The sequence below is a fragment of the Danio rerio genome, chromosome 18 (assembly GCF_049306965.1).
Source record: "Danio rerio strain Tuebingen ecotype United States chromosome 18, GRCz12tu, whole genome shotgun sequence".
In the NCBI taxonomy this organism is placed as follows: domain Eukaryota; kingdom Metazoa; phylum Chordata; class Actinopteri; order Cypriniformes; family Danionidae; genus Danio; species Danio rerio.
Window position 1 is genome coordinate 35,556,143 of NC_133193.1, and position 20,902 is coordinate 35,577,044.

General features: G+C 37.0%; 1 protein-coding gene across 2 annotated transcripts; it reads right to left on the reverse strand.

Moving 5' to 3' along the window:
* Nucleotides 1-603: 603 nt before the first annotated feature.
* olfcg9 (olfactory receptor C family, g9) lies at nt 604-5,375 on the reverse strand. 2 transcript variants are annotated; one of them, XM_073929788.1, is made up of 7 exons: nt 5,001-5,375; nt 4,596-4,884; nt 4,334-4,421; nt 3,666-4,048; nt 3,345-3,572; nt 2,796-2,919; nt 604-2,632 (listed from the first exon to the last, which is right to left on the reverse strand). In XM_073929788.1, the coding sequence occupies exons 1-7, from the start codon at nt 5,231-5,233 to the stop codon at nt 1,719-1,721; spliced, it is 2,259 nt and encodes a 752-aa protein (XP_073785889.1). In that variant the 5' UTR covers nt 5,234-5,375; the 3' UTR covers nt 604-1,718. The 2 variants fall into 2 exon arrangements, with proteins under 2 accessions (XP_073785889.1, XP_021323509.2); XM_021467834.3 differs by having other exon boundaries at nt 3,666-4,421; nt 5,001-5,222.
* Between the last annotated feature and the right edge of the window lie 15,527 nt (nt 5,376-20,902).

Here is a 20,902-nt window from a genome sequence, read left to right on the forward strand (position 1 = left end):
AGGGGGCGGGCTCATTATTTAGAGTTATAATTATTAGCCCCCTTTGAATTTGTTTTTCATTTTAAAATATTTTCCAAATAAAGTTTAACAGAGAAAGGAAATTTTCACAGTATGTCTAATAATATTTTTCTTCTGGAGAAAGTCTTATCAATTTTATTTATGCCAGAATAAAAGTTTTTTTAATAAAAAAAAAAAAATTAAGTCAAAATTATTAACCCATTTAAGCTATATTTGTTCGATAGTCTACAGAACAAACCATCGTTATACAATAACCTTCCTAATTACCCTAACCTGCCTAGTTAACCTAATTAACCTAGTTAAGCCTTTTAATGTCACTTTAAGCTGTATAGAAGTTTCTTGAAAAATATCTTGTAAAATAGTATTTATTGTCATCATGGCAAAAATAAAAGAAATCAGTTATTAAAAAATGAGTTATTAAAACTATTATGTTTAGAAATGTGTTCAAAAAATCCTTAAACAGATATTGGGGGGAAAATAAACAAGGTGGCTAATAATTTTGACTTTAACTGTATATATACAGTTGAAGTCAGATTAATAGCCCCCTTTTGAGTTTTTTTTTTTATTATTGATTTTTTTACAGAGCAACAAAATGTTCACAGTATGTCACATAATATTTTTTTTCTTCTGGAGAAAGACTTATTTGTTTCATTTCAGCTACAATAAAAGCAGTTATAAATGTTTTAAACACCATTTTAAGGTCAAAATTATTTGCCCCTTTGAGCTATATATTTATTTCGTAAGTCTACAGAACAAACCATTGTTATACAATAACTTGCCTAATTACCTTAACCTGCCCAGTTAAACTAATTAACCTAGTTAAGCCTTGCAATGTCACTTTAATCTGTAAAGAAGTGTCTTGAAAAATATCTAGTAAAATATTATTTGCTGTCATCACAGCAAAGATAAAATAAATAAGTTTTTAGAGATAAATTATTAAAACTATTGTTTAGAAATATGTTGAAAAAATCTTCTCTCCTTTAAACCCAATTTTTTGGGGAAAATAAACTTAATGTTTTCATTAAAAAAGGTTTAATCTTTATTTATTTTTTGTAGCATGCGATTTTAAAATATCAATTTAAATTTCTAAACATCATTTTTGTCATGTCAACATGTCAGTTAGCTTCAAAAAACCAAAGCTACCTGAAAAATTATAGGCAAGTGTACCAAGTGTTTTAAATGCAAAGTTTGGTCATCCCAAATGTTGATCTGATTTGGTTAATATAAGTTATTTGATTAATAAATTGTATGTATGCATTATTTTTGAAAGCATCCTCATTTTACTGCATTTTACACAAGTGCTTAAGATTTTGAACAGTACTGTTGTTTTGCAGCAGGGTTTTTAGAACCATCTTAGAAAAGTTCTGTTTCTTCATGTCATTGCAGACAGACTGGATGATGGTCAGATCAGATCTCTGTGTGGAGCACACATTTTAAATCATTATTATATTATAAATCTAATTTCCAGGTTTATTTGCATTTTAAAGAATGTCTGTGTTATATTAGAGATCAACCTAAATTGATTGAATATTCCCATCTCATTTAACAGTCAATTGTATCACGTTTTGCTCATTGCTTATATTCTAATTGACATTTTTCCATGTTTGTTATGCACTTAGGATATTTCGTCTCAGGTGTATACATGACAGGAGCCTTTGCATAATCCTTTTATTTTTTTATTTTAATTTATTTATTTTGTATCAGTAGAACTTAGATGTTGTTTTTCCCAACATGTATTGCTTTGTATTTTGTTCAGGCTTAAGAAGGATTATATAACATTTGGGTGCAAAAATGCACAATAGTAAACTAATGCTTGAAGATAAAATGGCAAATATCTCCACAGCTACAGTGAATTTTCCAGGAGAACTAACATAAGCTGGAATAAAAGTGATCCATACAGCACAAAATATAAGCATACTGAATGTGATGAATTTGGCCTCATTGAAATTATCAGGAAGTGTCCTAGCCAGAAAAGCCAGAATGAAGCACAACGCAGCCAGTAGGCCAATATATCCCAAAATAGCCCAGAAACCTATAGTAGAACCTAAACTGCACTCAAGAATGATCTTCTCTTCATAATATTTCATATTTTTGTGGGGAAATGGTGGAGATATTGATAGCCATAACACACAGATTAAAACTTGTATAAATGTAAAAGCAAGAACACTTAGTCGTTGTTGTACAGGCCCAAACCATTTCATGATATTACTTCCTGGAAGTGTAGCTTTGAAGGCCATTAACACCAGTAATGTTTTCCCTAAAACACAGGAAATACAAAGGACAAAAGTGATCCCAAAAGCTGTGTGACGCAACATACATGACCATTGAGTGGGCTGACCAATGAAAGTAAGTGAACAGAGGAAACACAGGGTCAGTGAGAAGAGCAGCAGGAAGCTCAACTCTGAGTTGTTGGCTTTTACTATGGGAGTGTCCTTCTTGCTGTAAAAGAGAATGGCCACCAGCACAGTTAATCCTGCTCCAAATAGTGAGAAAAAAACAAGCACTATACCCATAACCTCTGTAAATGACAGAAACTCTACCGACTTTTGAACACATTTATTTTTATCAGCATTAGACCAGTATTCCCCTTGACACTGCTTGCAGTTATTTGAATCTGTAAAGAAAGTTTTTTTCAGTTCTATAGTTAAAGGAAAAATACAATTTATTTTATTTATGAACTCCTTTGATTAAAATCTGCACTCTTAATATTAGTATAATAACACAAAAACAGCAACTAAACAGATTTCTTTGGAACTGTGAGAAATACTGAGTATTACCTGTGTCGTTACTGATTTCTCCATCTGCACATGGAATACAGTCATAACAGCAGATAGGTCTTCCTTTCTGTGCAGCCTTCCTGGTGCCTGGAGGACAGCTCTCACTGCACACAGATCTTGGCTTCTAAATAGAAAAATATGTTAACATTGCAACTGAGGACATTTCTGTCTGTTTCTGTTTGTCTATCTATCTAGCGTGTTCATTTCAGCCAACAAGGAGTAAATGTAGGTCATACTTTATTTTAATGGTCCGTTTGTTGAATTGCATCCACATGCCAACTAATTCTCATTAGATTATAAGTAGACCATTAGGTTGGGGTTAGGGTTAGTGTTAGTTGACATGTACTTGCAAAGTTTCTTAAAGTTAGTTAAATGTCTGTTGAAGGACCATATTGACATATTAAGCAGACAGTCTACTAACACCCAAAAACACCATCAAAACAAAGTGTCTCCTAAACGTAGCTCATTAAATAACATTAAATGATATTATATGTTAAATTATTACAGTTTAAACTTTAAATAAATACAAATAAATGTTAAGCCATTTGCCTTCAGGTTTCCTCCTGCCCAAAGTATCTCTTTAATGTTGAGCACAAAGCGCTGGTCAGGAGGCAGAGAGGCATCATAGTATCCCACTTTTTTAAAATTGACTGATCCATCAGAGTTCTGCTGCCAGTTCACAACCTCATATTGGGCTAGTGTTGCACCAGTGCTGTCAAACCACACACGATCTCCCATCTTTACAGTAAAATTGACTTTTTTCAGAGCATCAACTACCTAAATAAAACACATAAATTAATCAATACATAATAAAAAGTAAGACATTGTCATCTAGACATTATTCTGTTTTTGGTTCTATGTATTTTGTACCTGCTGTGGTTGTGTCAACAGGTCTTTTTCACAACCCTCTTGTTCTTTGCACTTAAATAGACTGTGCAGTGCATGAGCCACAGCATAAACTGCGTTGTAGACATTTATTGAAAATCTATGTTCAGGGACATCTTCAATGTAATTTTTCAGAACAAGAAGATCCTGATATCTGCTGCAATTTAATATGACCCAAGAATCATTCCTCTGATTCGGTATGCATGGAAAAGCTGTGTCCCAGAAGGGTTTTAAAACATATTCTGCAAAGCCTTCAATATAAATTTTTCTCATTGCAAAACCCAGTGACCCTCTCAGCACATTTAATGTTTTTGGAGTAATCAAACTCTTTGAAGTTGTCCATCCCTCCACACCAACTATTTGGAGGCCTGTAATGTTTTCAGCACTTAACTGCTCAACAAGTAATCTCATTTCAAGAAATGAAATAAATGCAACAATAACTTTTGCAGTGCTCTTTTTAATTGTGTCTACCACCTTTTTTAGTTTCTCAGGCTCTGTCCTGTAGAATTTCTCAGAGTACTCCACACAAATTCCCTCTTTATGGGCTGTATTAAGAAATATGGCCATTCCATAATTCCCATAGTCATTGTCACTGTTCACAGCTCCCACCCAAGACCAGCCCAAGTGCTTGACAATGTATGCAAGTGCTCTACCTTGATGGTAATCACTAGAAATAGTCCTGAAGAATGACGGATACTCTTTCCTGCTACTCAGACATTCACAGGAGGCTGCATGACTTATCTTTAAAAGATTAAAGATAGATAGATAGATAGATAGATAGATAGATAGATAGATAGATAGATAGATAGATAGATAGATAGATAGATAGATAGATAGATAGATAGATAGATAGATAGATAGATAATGAGTTTACAGTTTGGTGTTTTTGTAAAACTTTTATTAATTGGCACTTACCACTGGAATTTTGAAAGGTCCTGTGGTTCTGGTCAAGATCACTGTGGCAGAAGACTCTGTTTCTCCAATGATAGCATGTACAGAAGTCTGCCCGTTGCATTTGTCTCTTCCTGCAAATTCAAAACTATTCATCAATGCCATAGTTGCACTCATGGAAGACAATTTTGAGCTACAGGTATCATAAATCTTGTAGCCAAGGGAAAGTTTTGGGAGCAAGCTTTCACTTCTGTTTATCTCCTCAATAGCAAAGATCAGGATTTGAGCCAGACGAAAATCTCTCAGATTCACACTGGAAATTTTAAAACAGTTAATGGAAAAGAAGAGAAAGAGAGAGAATACATGATAGTTTTAAAGATACTTCATCTAAACTGATAGACAATCAAAACTTCTCATGTTAATACAAACCTGGAGCAAGATAAAAGCTGAGGTTTTTGTGTGAACTCAAATGAAGGTGCTGTCTCTATGCTGTGGACTGGAAAAAGTGCCCCAATAGTCACATCTCCATCCTTGAAAAGCAGAGGGTACTTCGGTTCTCCCATTATTTTGCAAGAAGCATTTCCCACACTTACTTTAAGCTTAAAAAAAAGCAGAAGCGTGCAAAGATAGAGAAGCATCTTGAAAAATGAGCTCAACTGCATCTGCCAAATGCATTTCAACTGATAGAGTATTTACATTTTTCAGGTAATTATTATGGATGAATGATTGTAAATGTAGCCAATGCCAAAGGGGCAACATATGAGGTAAGTCTGTATCAAAAAAATCTCTCTTTCTCTCGCTCTCTCTCTCTCTTCCATTGACAAACTTAGACATTATTCTATACATTATAGTAGCACATACAGGTCTATTGGTAAGATTTTATTATATTTGATATTTTTACATATAATATTTTTTTATTATATTCATTCATTCATTCATTTTCTTGTCGGCTTAGTCCCTTTATTAATCCGGGGTCGCCACAGCGGAATGAACCGCCAACTTATCCAGCAAGATTTTACGCAGCGGATGCCCTTCCAGCCGCAACCCATCCCTGGGAAACATCCACACACACATTCACACACACACACACTCTCATACACTACGGACAATTTAGCCAACCCAATTCATCTGTACCACATGTCTTTGGACTGTGGGGGAAACCGGAGCACCCGGAGGAAACCCACGCGAAGGCAGGGAGAACATGCAAACTCCACATAGAAACGCCAACTAAGCCGAGGTTCGAACCAGCGACCCTCTTGCTGTGAGGCAAACGTGTTACCCACTGTGCCACTGCCTCGCCCTTTTATTATATTTTATTAATAAAATGTTTTGCCAAGCAAAACACAATTTACAATGTATAACAGTGTACAAAAAGTTTTCATCTTGAATAAGAATGTGCAAATCTCTATCACGTACGTATGACCCTGGATTTTTTTGTGGGCATTTTTCACACATTCCTGCCAGCAGTTGGTCACTCATACCTTTTAGCTAATCAGATTAGACTATGCAAACCTTTTGCTGAGTCTGATCCTCTCCACCTTAGCAGAAGGAGAATAGGACGCCCAGGGTTCCAAGCCAAATATTAAATTCCCTGACTTTGAATTAAAGTTATTATTAAACTCCCTGAGTTCTTTCCCTGATCATTAATAACCTGTCCTCCAACCTACAATCACATTACAGAAAAGAAGAGCTGAGGGGAGTTGTGTCAGTTTTGATTTACAAATAAATATATTAATACAATTATGGGGCGATGCGGTGGTGCAGTAGATAGTGCTGTCGCCTCACAGCAAGAAGGTTGCTGATTCGAGTCAGTTGGCGTTTCTGTGTGGCGTTTGCATGTTCTCCCTGCGTTCGCGTAGATTTCCGCGGGGTGCTCCGGTTTGCCCCACAAGTCCAAAAACGATATAGGTGAGTTGGGTGTGCTAAAATTGTTGATAGTGAATGATTGTGAATGAATGTGTATGGATGTTTCCCAGTGATGGGTTGCAGCTGTGTAAAACATGCTGGATAAGCTGGCGGTTCATTCCGCGGTGGTGACTCCAGATTAATAAACGGACTAAGCCGAAAAGAAAATGAATTAATGAATGAGTTAGATGTCCTGTTTGATTCTCCCAACAGAGCATATATTTTAAAACAGAATATATATATATATATATATATATATATATATATATATATATATATATATATATATATATATATATATATATTACAGTTAAACACGTTAAAGCAAATGTTTCTTATAATATTACTTAAAATGAAAATTAATCCTAACCTTTAATTGCATAACAAATGGTTAACCTTTGAATTCATATACATGATTTTAGGCATGATTTTCAAAGCTTAAGTCTACAACCAGCCAGTATGCTGCAACTGATTAAACAGTAGGGTCATTTGTTTGCATTTGATTTTAGTTTATTAGCCCTAATACTGAGCTAATTTGTTCAATCTAAGAGGGTTCATCAATACACTTTTTTTAAAGAAATTTAAGACTTCTAAAGCACAACTTTTCCATTTGTGTAAAGTTTTAGAACACTATTATTTATGTTTTAGTTGCAAATCTTTTTGTTTTAATTTAAAATTGTGACTCAAAGGTAGGTTCACACTTTAACCACTGGTGCATTTTACATCCAAAACCGAAAAAAAAAAAAGTTATGTGATCTCTGCTTTTTCTTCCAATCAGGTAGATGGGGCTGGAAAGGCCTTTCTGAAACAAATGTTTTTGCTATATAATCTACTTCAGTAGGTGGCGCTGTTACAAAACAGTAGTCTTAGACATGCAGTTTTGCTATATCATCCAATCTGGTAGGTGGGGCTGCTGCAAAAAACTAGGGTCCCAGAAATGCATCCTGTAAATGCAGTCCTGAAAGTGCAGCAAATCCGGTTCTGCAAGATTCTATCATGCGCTACTTGCACGCCTTCTTCCATGTTCTTTTCAATAGGGCTCACTCAGTTACGGTTTAGCAATGGGTACATTCTACACCTACTGTCTCCAGGATCACCCACGGATTAACGTTACGGATGTGCATCATATTTGCAAAACTACAAAAGCTCCATCCAGCAAGCTGGAAAAGGCTATAAACTATACGCAGCCTCATATATACACGGTTACTAAGTTAAGCAACATTTAATGTTAATCAACTTTCAGTGCTAACGTTAATTGTTGACTAACTGTAAACAAACAGGATTGCATTACTTGTTTTCATCATGTGTTTGTGTTATTGTTATCAGTTTCAAATAAAGACAGGCTGTCAGGGGAAGTCTGCGTTAGAGCCTTGTGCTACAGGTCAATGAGGAAGAATGAGGCACCACACAATTTAATAGTATGCTAGTGACATAGGGTTCACCGCTCTCCAAAACCAGTTCAGGTGTTCAAGTGTGTTCAAAAGCGTTAAAGTGTTCTTGAAGTATTACAAATAACAAGGAGGTTTTGCAGAAGAATCAGAATGTTGTCAGTCTGAATTTGTCATCCGTAATTAAGTAACCTGAGTGGTTTTAATACGTAAGTATTACGTAAACCCAGAGCAGCCAAAGTGTTATCTGCACCTACAAAGCCACCTTGGTTATTGTTTTACTAAAATTAACATGCATCTAACTTGTATTTTATTTGCAAGAAGTACAAGTTAATAATTATGTATATATATACATATTTTTTTAGGTTGTACTCAAGGATGCTTCACCTGTGGTGCTCACACACCACAAATGTTCATGTGTGGTAGGCACTGCTTTGTGCAATCATACGGTTGCCTTGCTGTTTCAAACTGCTCATTATTCCCAGCTTAATTTATCTGTTGTACCCCCTCTGTGCTTAGCTGGACTGAAAGAGAACAATCCTGGCATAAACCACGAACAATGGTAATTTAGCATTAGAAATGTAGCCTTATATTTAAGACAGTATAATCACAATATGTGACATTGTTTGTGAAGTTTACACTAAAATCTCAATGTAATTTTGAGATAAGGAGCAATAAAGTTCAATTTCAACCATTTATTTCACCATGATTTCAATATTTGACATGATCTTACAGGGCTCGAAATTGCGACCATTTTGGTCGCATATGCGCCCGAAAAATTAATCTATGCGACCTCATAATATATCTGGGAGCATTAGTGCGACTGCAGATAATGGTTGTAGTGCGACCTGTTTAGATTTTTTGTAAAAACGTGCTGAATCGCTCTTCCCTGCCGCTATATTGGTTCATATTAGCTGTCACTCACTCAAGGTATTCCGCTGTCAGATGACAGGGAAGGAGCTTTTATGACCACGGGAAATGCAAACGGCTGAAGAGTAAAAACTTAAAGCACGCAGGTTTGCAAACCCCACCTAAAGTTGAGGCGCAGATGAAAGCGATCATGACATGTCACGTGGTGAATAATGTTCCGACAGCTGAGATCAATCGAGTACGCGCTTCTTGGAGAAGGTGCCCAAATCTCATGCGTTGCATTCACTGCGTGTTCAGCGCAAATGTCCGCTAAAAGTCAAATCTAATACTGTACATATCATCGCCAAAGAAGCTCGCCTTAAGTTTACACTGAAACTGCGGCTCATAACAAAGACCGGTATTGCGCCGATGGTTAGCGCAAGAATCCTGCTCTGCTTGCTCATAAATTGGGTCAGCTGACTCGCCAGCTTTTCCACTAACACAGAAAAATGAAGATCATCTCAGACTGAACCTTTAAATTGACACAAACTGAAACCAAAACTTTTAAAGAGTGATAGAAGTGAGACTTTACTTACTTTCTTTTGTCTATTCTTGTTTGAGGTGTATATTATTTTTTTATTTATTTACTGATGACTGCTTTGCAGCTTTCATCATTGAATTGAATGATTTATTATAATCTTTTGTTTGTTTTGTAGCAGAAATATTATTTATTAAATTGACATGCATATAAAACAGCAGTACAAAATAAATATTTCTTACTGCAATGCTTCATTTTTGTTTGATGCAAACTATACAACTATTTTTCATAAAGTAACAGACTTTTTATAGCAGATAACATAAATTCATGCACATTCAAGGCAGTATCATAATGAGAAATGGAATTCATTGTTACTATTATTGTCATTTTTGATCATCATTAATATTCTATGGCCTAATTATTAGACATTCATTTTGGAATTATTGCACACAAATATCAATGTCTTCGCAGAATTAGTTAGATAGCTGTTTCTGGTTTTTGTCAGTCCTATTAATGTTGTTTTAAAATACAATAAATCCCTTAAAAAACTATTTGCAGCGGTGCTCATTCATTTTTGGTGGGTGCTCCTAAGTTTTTTCTGGTGCTCCTAAAAAAATTTTTGTGCTCCTAAATATTTGAAGTTGGGAGCACCGGTGCTACCAAGTAAAAAAGTTAATTTCGAGCCCTGTCTTATTCTGTTCATATTCAAGATATCAAGGTAAAAATTTCAAAGAATGTTGTTTATTTTATGCAGGTTAATTTGAAGTAGAAACTGAATTCTTTTAAAAGTGCATTTTACATTTGTAGATTAACATATGTTATTCTCTGATTATTTACATTTGTTTGTCAGGGTGTAAAACCAGGCCCCATCAATGCCATGGTCATCACAAAACCTGTAGCAAGTTGTTCTGCAGAAGGTGGAGTGAGCTGAAGTTCAGCAACCACATTTTTTTCATTGGTACAAGGATGCTGAGAACAAAGATATTTTGTTACATTTTATTGCAAGGCTTTATGCTGTTAAAACATTTAAAATAATACGTCAAAGGTGTAAGAAAAAAAACCTGAAATAGTAATTAAAGCAATGAGAAATGTAATGTGAGCAACAATAATTAAGCTAAACATTTTCACACAGAAGTGGACTCTACAGAAGGATGGTGGGCCCTTTACCAGATTCATGCATGTTTAGAGTTGAGGAGGCATACCCAGAATTCAGCCCTGAGGACAAGACACTTGTTACCACCATGAACATGTCACCTGACAAGCCACTTGTTGAAAGTGCATTTGGGTTGGTCCAGGAAGGAAGCTTATTGTCCTTCCAGCAGCCTGTGTTAACATCGCAGTACATCACACTGACACTACACGATGCTCCATCAACTCCACCTTTGCCTCTTGAAAGATATTATCTTGCTCCATCTAAATTCATATTTGTTTGCACTGAGGAGGAGCTCTTACACCTTCAAAGTCTAAACACAACATTAGATATGACTCAGAAAATTGAAAAGGCAACACGCGAGCAAAGCTCTTGTCCTGAATGGCATCAGCTTCGGAGATCAAGAGTAACAGCTTCCAGGTTTTGGGAGATATGTCACGTCAGAGGCCTAAGCTCTGCAGAGTCCCTTGCAGAGTGAATCATCCGAGGAACCCAACAAACAGCAGAGATGAGAAGAGGTGCTGAAATGGAGTCAGAGGTAACAGCGGAATACAGCAAGTTGAAAAATGTCAACTACTCACCCTGTGGTTTAACCATCCATCCTAATGCTCCATGGCTTGTTGCATCCCCTGATGGCATAGTTTTTGATCCCACTGACAATCCTCAATTTGGACTTGTTGAAATTAAATGTTCTAAAGTCAAAAACATTGTTGATTGCAAATATTTGTATTTATATATAAACTGTTGTGGCCAGGGCAGACGCCGGGCAGTTTACTGCTGTTTTAACGTAGTTTTTGGGCCGGGCTGATCATCTTCTTATGATCTGATCGGCCCATAAAACACTCAGCAGACTGTCATGTCTTTCTGCCTCAATGATTGACGGTGCTGTGTGAGCTGTCACGCTCTAAAAAAGTAAGATGTTTCGGTCCCAGTTTATATTAAGTGGCCTTAACTAATATGTACTTACACAGGAATTAATAGTTTGTTACAATGTATTATTGTTTAAATACATGTATTTACTGTGTACTTATGCTTGATTAAATACATGTATGTAATTACTCCTGTAATTACCTTGTGTTATAACATTTGTAAATACACTGCTGACCATCCCTTACACCTTAACTCACCCTTAAACCTACCCATACCACCAAACTTGTTTATAACCCAACCCCTATCCCAACTTAAGAGCACCACAAGTGTACTCAAATACATTTTAAACACAGTAAGTACATTGTATTTATTTTTTGATGCAAGTACGTAGAAGTTAAGGACACTTAATATAAAGTGGGACCGATGTTTCTTTTCCAGACAGAGCGCCGTGACATAATCTGCAGCCCGTTGGTTCTTTTCTTTATTGACATTGGGCTGACCCAATCACAATCTTCCATGTTGGGCTCTGTGTAACGTAGGTGTGTATTCATCAAAATAGTGGAGAGTCATGCGCGGGTTCGCACCACGGGAGAGCAGGCTTTTCCATCTGCACTCTGCAGCGGGGCACATATCAATATATTCCTGTCTATTCTATCTAGTTACCTATCTGTCCTTATACATATACTTTTTTAAACTTTTAATCTGCACCAAGGCTGCGGCAACTTCCTCCTATAATGCTGTTTCCTTAACCTGCAAGTCTTTATTTTACAAATGATAAAGAATGTCTGCTTCTTTATATATATGTGTTATATATATAAATACACAGTATGTCACAAAAGTGAGTACACCCCTCCTACTTCTGCAAATATTTATAACTTTTCATAGGACAACACTTCAGAAATGACTCTTTGACACAATGAAAAGTAGTAGTGTAAAGTGTGTATAGCAGTGTAAATTTATTGTCCTCTCAAAGCAACTACAAATACAGCCAGTAATAGCTGAACCCCTGGCAACAAAAGTGAGTGAGTACACCCCTTAGTGAAAATGTGAAATGTCAATATTTTGTGTGGCCATCATCATTTTCCAGCATGGTTTTAATTTTATGAGTTGACCAGAGCTTCACAGGTTGCCACTGAAATTCTCTTCCACTCCTCCATCACAACATCGTGGAGGTGGTGGACATTTGACACCTTGTGCTCCTCCACCTTCCTTTTCAGAATACCCCAGAGGTGTTCTATGGGGATTATGTCTGGAGACATGCTTGAATGTATGTATGTATGTGTTTGTGTGTGTATAAATGCGTGTGTGTATACAGTCATGTTTACTGTGCGCATATAACCTACCTCTGATGGTGGCAGTACATCCATGACGTCTTCCTGCTTTCTAGCAGCAGATTTAGCCCTGGACACAAAAATGATTTTGTGAATAAATGGCTCGATTAGCCACCAGAATGACATCAGGTGAGGGTAGCTGGGGAATCTATAAGCACGAGTGTTACTAAATACATTTACAAGTTGTTTACATGTTTCCGTGCTAGTAATGCAGGCACGTGTAACTAAAAATGAGTATATGATATGATCCTTCGTAACATCCATCGGTGTGGGTTTGATGGATACCACTTCAGCAGGCCTCTCTCTCCTCTCCCACACACTGGACCGCAATGCTTTAACTGCATAATCATTCCAAGCAAAATGCACTCCCACAGCGCCAGTTACTAACTGTCTTCGTGCCTCTGGTGTTTGCGGTTCAATAATCTGATCACTGCTAAAATGTTTACTGCAAACCTTGAAATTGCTGGTTGGACAAAAATCATCTCAGCGTATGTTCACAAGCCACCGTTTTCTAAGGTTCAGGTCTAATGGAAAACTGTGAAAACTTAAACTTCCGTTGAATTTTGCAGAAGATGTTCACAGCAGAACGCATTAGGTGTACGTTGTATTCCTTCTGCTGTCTCTGAAATCTATAAACACTTTTTTTCTGAACATTTTCTCCCAACTTTACAACAATGGGCGACAAATCGGAACTAAGCGAGCCCGATTACTTCAAGGCAGAACTATGTCACAAGTCGTGCAAGTGGCGCATTGATGACAGGGGGTAACATGAAGGGGCGTAACTTGTACTAAGTTGGTGCTGTAACTTACAGTTATCAAGATCCCATTGAACCATGTGAGATGTCACAACATAATATTGTTGGCAAGATGGCAAAAATACTTACAAGAGAACATATTGACTAAATGTTTTGAGTTTTCTCCAAGATTATCCACAACCATTTAATTTGAAAATTTTTTATTTTCATTAATTTTGTAACTCCACCATACAACTTTACTCACTGAGTTCTTCATTAATTTTCCTCTGCATCAACCCCTGTGGTTGCAAATAACAGTACGTTGGCGAGCATGTCAAGTTTGAAAGACTCCGCAACTCACGGCTATTTGTTAATAAATGATTATTGGGTTTAGGGTTGAGAAAGGTGTAGATGATAATTACTGTGATGCTTGGGTTTAGCATTAAGGAAGGTTTAGATCAGTCGTCACCAAACTTGTTCCTGGAGGGCCGGTGTCCTGCAGATTTTAGCTCCAACCCTAATCAAACACACCTGAACAAGCTAATCAAGCTCTTACTTGGTATACTTGAAACATCCAGGCAGGTGTGTTGAGGCAAGTTGGAGCAAAACCCTGTAGGGACACCGGCCCTCCAGGACCAGGATTGGTGACCCCTGGTTTAGATGGTAAAAACTGTGATGGTTTGGTTTAGGGTTGAGGAAGGTGTAGACGGTAATAACTGTGATGGTTGGGTTTAGGGTTGAGGAAGGTGTAGACGGTAAAAGGGTATATGCTGAAGCATGCAAATAGACCTTTTAATTTGCCAGTAACCTGGGTTAAGCGCTTCCAGGTCAGTTTTCTTTAAATATCAGTGATCTCCACTGGCTGAGTGATATCCGATATAAAGTGGGTCTCAGATTGTACAAGAAGCACTGCATTAAATTAAATTTTTCCCTGCCATGACTTTATAATATAAGCATTTATTTTACCCCAGTATATTCAATGGAGCTTCTGCACTAGCCTGCCGATTCTGATGGGCGAGTGTGGGTAAAAGGCCTTTTGTCTCGTTTTACGCTTGAACAACTAAATGAATGGCAAAGTTTATTTAACTGAATGTATTTTAATTACATTACAACATTGATGCTATTAAAGAAAATTCACAATACCAGGTCTAAGTTTATTCATATGGGAATAAGACTAGCTCAGCATATACCCTGTAACTGTGATGGTTTGGTTTAGGGCAGTGGTTCTGGTTCCCAAACTTTTTTCTGGATGAAAGTTTTACTCTCAAACCATCCTCAGCATCTAATACTTGTCGATGTTTGGTTTTCAACAATGTCAGTGCAGAAAAGCCTGCATCACACAAGTACAGGGTTGCAAAAGGCATCAACACTTTCAGTTTTGACAATCCTGGATACTCCGACACTGCTGAAGCTCAAAAATCCACAAGTGACTAATTTTTAAAAAAGCATGTTGTGTCTCCCATCAGATGATAATTCCAGTAATTGTTCTTGCTCTTGGAATGAGAGATGTGGGATTGGAGGAGTGACATCAAAACGATTCTGAATCCATATCTGAGATTGGTCCATAGGGTTGAAGTAAGTCCATAAATTTTGGCTGAGCTGGATGAGATGTCCCACAGTCCAAAGACATGCGGTACAGGTGAATTGGGTAGCCTAAATTGTCAGTAGTGTATGAGTGTGTGTGAATGTGTGTGTGTGGATGTTTCCCAGAGATGGGTTGCGGCTGGAAGGTCATCCGCTGCGTAAAAAAACTTGCTGGATAAGTTGGTGGTTCATTCCGCTGTGGCGACCGCGGATTAATAAAGGGATTAAGCCGACAAGAAAATGAATGAATGAATGAGATGTTCAATTATGAGGCCTTTAACATAATTACTTAGTGCAGTTTCCCGGGACTACAAAACTCAGACAGCAGTGGAAAGCACTTGGTAGAGTTTGAATTTATCCAGAAGACTTTTTACTTTTTTAATAAGTGTTTCAACTTTGTACTGGGTGTTAAAAACGGTCATAGTAAGGCCCTGCAGACTTAAATTAAGTTCATTAAGAGAAGAAAATATGTTTGCTAGATTGCCAGCTTCTGAAGCCATATGTCATCTTTCAGGAATAAGGACAAGTGAAATGGGTTATGAACGAAAAATTCCTGCACTTCACATCGAAGGTCAAAAATTCTTGACTTTTCCATGCAATAACCAGCATACTTCTGTGTGCAGCAGAAGAGTTTCGTGCTTGCTACACATTTCGTTGCATATTGTGCGATAAATACTTGAATTTAATGGACAAACTTTTAAGAAGTTGATGATTTTCACCGCGTCATTAAGTACAGACATAAGTTCAACGGGCATGTTTTTTGTCACTAGAGCTTCTCGATGGACACTGCAGTGTACCCAGAAAACTGATGGTGCAATTTTTCGGATGAAAGCTACTGCTCCTTTGTGCCTCCCCGATATTGATTTCGCCCGTCTGTACAATTTCCAACGCAGTGCGCCCAGTCAATTTTGTTTACTCTAAAAAAACTGTCCATCAAATTAAAATTTCTTCCTCGGTTGAACAAGTGGCAAGGGGACGGCAAAACAAAAAATCTTCATGCTCTGTTTTCTCAAATAAATAATGGACGTACACCAGAAGATTAGATAGATTGGCTACATCAGTGGACTCATCAACTCATAGTGAGAAGAATTTGCTGTTTTTTATTCTGCTTATTAGCTGGCTGAGAATGTCGGCAGATATTGAATCAATGCAAAGAGAGGGATTTTGTCCTTCATCTTTGCAGCTTTCTCTCCGAGCATACAGTTTTCTATATCCTTGGCAACAGTTAAACACAGATTTTCTCCAATTGTGTGGGGCATAACTCTTATTAGTTATCAGTGGTGGTAAGAGTACAAAAAAATTGTACTCAATTACAAGTACTGTTACATTGCTGAAATTGTACTCAATTACAAGTAAAAGTACTGGTGTTAAAAAGTACTCAAGTAAAAGTACAAATTACTCTTCGTAAAAACTACTCAAATTACAAAATTACAAATTACTTTTTTAGCTTGGCGATATTGGTGGAATTATCCATAAATGCGGAGTCAGACAAGATCCAGGCAGTAAAACACATTTTACATAACACATTTAAAGATGCTATAAACACTTTTAAAACTGTGTAAACAGCATTAATTATAGATTATAATTATAGAGCACCTATAGAGGAAACCCACGCCAACATGGGCAAAACATGCAAACTCCACACAGAAACACCAACTGACTCAGCCAGGGCTTGAACCAACAAACTTTTTGCTTTGAGGCGATAGCAATACCCACTGCGCACCATGATTATTTTACAAAAACAATGTTTTGTTATTTTGAGTATAAAGATAACAGAAATATGCACAAATGCACAACTTTTTATCATTTCAAATGATGCCTCTTTTATCTGTACGATCAATAGATGATGTAATAAATAAAAAAAAAAAACACTTGCAAATTATGGAGAAACTTTGTTAATTACCTAATTCGCGAACTGAACCGTCAGAAACCACAGAACAACACTGCCTAGTGCCTAAACATATTATTAATAAATATAATATCACACAAATTAAGTTGTCTTCTTACCATAGTGTTTGTTTTTTTTTTAGATTATAGATTGAAGTCTTTAAAAAAAGGGTTTCTGCAGATATCATAATGGCAAATTTAAGACTTTTTAAGACCTCTTTAAGACCATAAAGTATTAAATTTAAGACCTATATCACAATATCAAAATCATGCAAGAGAAAATGCAAAAACACAAAATTTGTGGTAAAATAAAATTATTGAAATAGAACAGTACTGAAGACAGGTTAGATGCACCATTGAAGTGCAGGAACAAAAAAACAAAGAAACAAACATTTTGAAGCCGATTTATACTTTCGCCTGGCTCCGCATTGCACACCTCCGCTGACTGTGCACGCACCTCACGAAATGGATGAGACTTTAATACTAGACGCGTTCGTCATTGTGATATTCTTTAAAACATCAGGGGCCAGTCAAAAGAAACCTCACTGTAAAGTCAGACGGATAAACAGAGAAGTACAACGTTTCCAGAACTACGTCATATCTTTAATATTGTTCAAGATTTTAAAAATAATTATTTTTCATTATTTTTATAATTTATTATGATTACAAAGTTGGGTGACGGGGTGGGGCAGTGGGTAGCGCTCTCGACTCAAGGCAAAAAGGTTGCTGGTTCAAGCCTTGGCTGGGTCAGTTGGCATTTCTGTGTGGAGTTTGCATGTTCTCCCCGTGCTGCGTGGGTTTGCTCAAGATGCTCCGGTTTTCCCCACAGTCCAAAGACATGCATTTTAGGTGAATTAGGTAAGCTAAATTGTCTGTTGTTGTAAATGAGAATGGGTTGCAGCTGGAAGGGCATCCGCTGTGTAAAACATATGCTGGATAAATTGGCGGTTCATTCCGCTGTGGTTACCCCAGATTAATAAAGGAACTAAGCCAAAAAGAAAATTAATGAATGATTATAAAGTTTTATAACTATTCAAGATTTTTGTAATTAAAGTTTGATGCATCACTCACTTGTGTTTATATCTCGGACAGTTCTACCTATTAAAGTTAAATTTCAATGACAACAGAACATGGGTTACTCTACAATTATTTTTTTTTTATTCTGGCAAAAATAATAGAAAAAAAAAATATTTTTTTTTGCCCACTCAACAATTGACACATTATTGTCTGGCTAGTTTCTGTCCTCTACTAATGAGCTGAAAAGGCAATAATGGTCCAACAATCCTGTCCATTATCACCAATAAAGCCTAGAAATTGGGCATCAGTATACTGTAAGCCGATGGGCTCATATATTCTTTTCCATTTATCAAATACTTAATTTGTTACTTAATTTTTGTTACATTGCTTTAACTTCAAAATGATACATCAGTTTAAAACCAATAAATGGTGGAAAAACATATTCTGTAATCTTAAAACCACCTGGGTCTCCACTTTTGCCATGGCCTCTTTTTTTGTTGTAACAAACTTATCCCCCAGGTTTTTTCAAACTTTAACAAAACACTTCCTTTCCATGGCTGTTGCAATTTTTAGCCAAGAATTATTGGTCATCTGGTTATCTCTATGCTGATCACGCATGGTCGGATAGTTAAGATGTCTGTACAGTCGTACTGTTACAGACAAAATCTCTTTAAAGTGATTCAAATTCAACTCAAATCAAGCGCGGCGCCGCGCGAACTGTTCACCCGAAATCATGTCGCGCGCATCCAAAGTGAACCTCCGCAAACACGGCGATGACGTCACATTCGCCGCGCGCACTGCATTTAAGTCATATTGCATGCTGGTCTTTTCTTATTTGTAGTTTTAATACTGCAAATTACAATAGGAATAGTGAAATAAAGAACTACACCACCACGAAACCAAGCAACAACAACAAAAATTAAATGAGCATTAGGAGTAGCGATACATGTACATCGGAAAAATAAGACCTGTGCAAACATATTTCAGACCTAGAACAGCGAATTTGAGACTTTTTAAGGCCTAAAATTTAGATGTTTATTTTTTAGACATTTTAAGACCCCAGGGAAACCCTGTGTAAGCCGGATGGCACAGCAGTGGGCAGGTTTCATCCACTTTTTTTTTGCGCTTTTTGGATATGCACATAAAAACGGTTGATGGAAACGCTATAATGCGCATATATTTTGAAAATGTGTGTGAATGGACAAACCAGCAGGCTAAGCACATTGTAAAACATCTAAAGTGTTGTTTTGGTCATTCTAAACCGCCTCAACCATTTCAGTATTATATTGTATTAATAATGACCTCCAGAATTGTCAAGAGTGCCTGCACTCCGTGTCTCGCGCCCAGCGCGCGTTCACTGCGTGCAGGATTACCTTCTGATGTGCAAGTCACTTATTAAATGAAGATAATTTATTCACGCAGCTGCTCCTACTGATGCAAATTCTGTTTTTACTTTTGATATTTGTCGCCAGTTAATCAGGTGGCAATTTTGTTCTCTTTGACTTGTTGGACGGAAACGCTGCTTTATTTGCCGTTTTTTATGCGATATTCTAGTTTTGGGCATACATTTAATTAGCATTTTAGATGATACCATAGCTATTCACATCAGCACAGCTGTCCCCTTTTTTCCCTATGTACCTGTAGGTGAACAGCTCATCCAGGTGTGGCAATGGGCATTCATCCTCTGCTATTTCTTCCTCATTTCTCCTGTCTTAAATCTCCATATGTCAATTGATAACTTTGTGACTGTATGATGACGGTCACGTAAATCTGCAGTAGCCTGAACTTGTTTTTCGGTTCAAATAATGTACCAGGCTTTTCATTGGTCCGTTAAGATCAGCTTTTTTTATTGGCTACCGAAATGCTGGTCAGTGCGTGGCTGAAATATTAATTTATTTACAGTACTCTGTAACGAATTGTGATTTTAAAAGTAACGAAGTAGATTACTCAGCTTAATTTGTACTCAAGTACAAGTAAAATTACAGGCTTAAAATTCTACTCATGAAAGTACAATTACCCAAAAAATGTACTTAATTACAGTAACGTGAGTAGTTGTAATTCGTTACTCCCACCACTGTTAGTTATGTGGTAACTCGCCTGATATGACGCTCTCTGTGCAGTTTTGGAAGCCCGTATTTCTGAATGGTAGTGGATAATTTTTTTTCTTCTGCTGCAGTTCCTCCAATTTTCTCGAAAAAAAAAAACTTACAGGCATGTCTTGTAAGTGGCTGTGTTTTGTTTGAAAGAGCCGGACCATATATGAGGGCTTAAGACTGCTGTTAGCTAAAACCTCACCACAGACTACACATTGAGGATTTGGGTTTTCTGCATCTCCAATATATGTATACCCGGAACCAATGTAACTGTCGCTATATTTGCGCTTCTTACTCAACATTTTCTCACTCTCTAGCGTAGGCCTAATTTTCTTCATCAGTACATCTCTGCTCAATTTCTCTGTTCCCGCCTGCCCCTCTTCACCTCGTCTGTTATCCTCTGAGTCCATATGTTCAAGGACGCTGCACATCTTCATAGAAGCCGATGTAGATGGTTCCTCCCTACTCTCACTTGGACTTTTTTAAAGTGCTCATTTTTTAACCAGGTGTCCATTTTGATTAATATAGTAAGCGAAGTAAAATTACAAATGTAACGTTTCTGACACTTAGCGCCTAAAGTGTAAGGGCGGGGCTATTTTGACGCAGACGTGAAAGCATGAGATAAGTATGCGTAGGTTGTAGATTACAATTTGTAATGTGACTTTTTTTCTCTCAGTGAATTTCTTTTATCTCAAAAATATGACGTGAAGTTTACCCAAGATAAATACATAAAAATAATAAAAGATAAATTTTCCGCCATTACAAACATTCTCTTGCGCACCCTTGGTGGTCAGACTGCGCAACCCAGTTTGGAAACCGCTGGTTTAGGGTTGCGGTAGTTGTAGACGTTAATAACTGTAATGGTTGGGGTCAGGTTTGGGAAAGGTATAGATGTTAAGTTGGCTGAAGGGTACCAGAACATCTGAGGCCAAAGTATTGGTCAGAATAGCCTAAATCAATTGCCGCTCTGTTATGCTGATGGTAT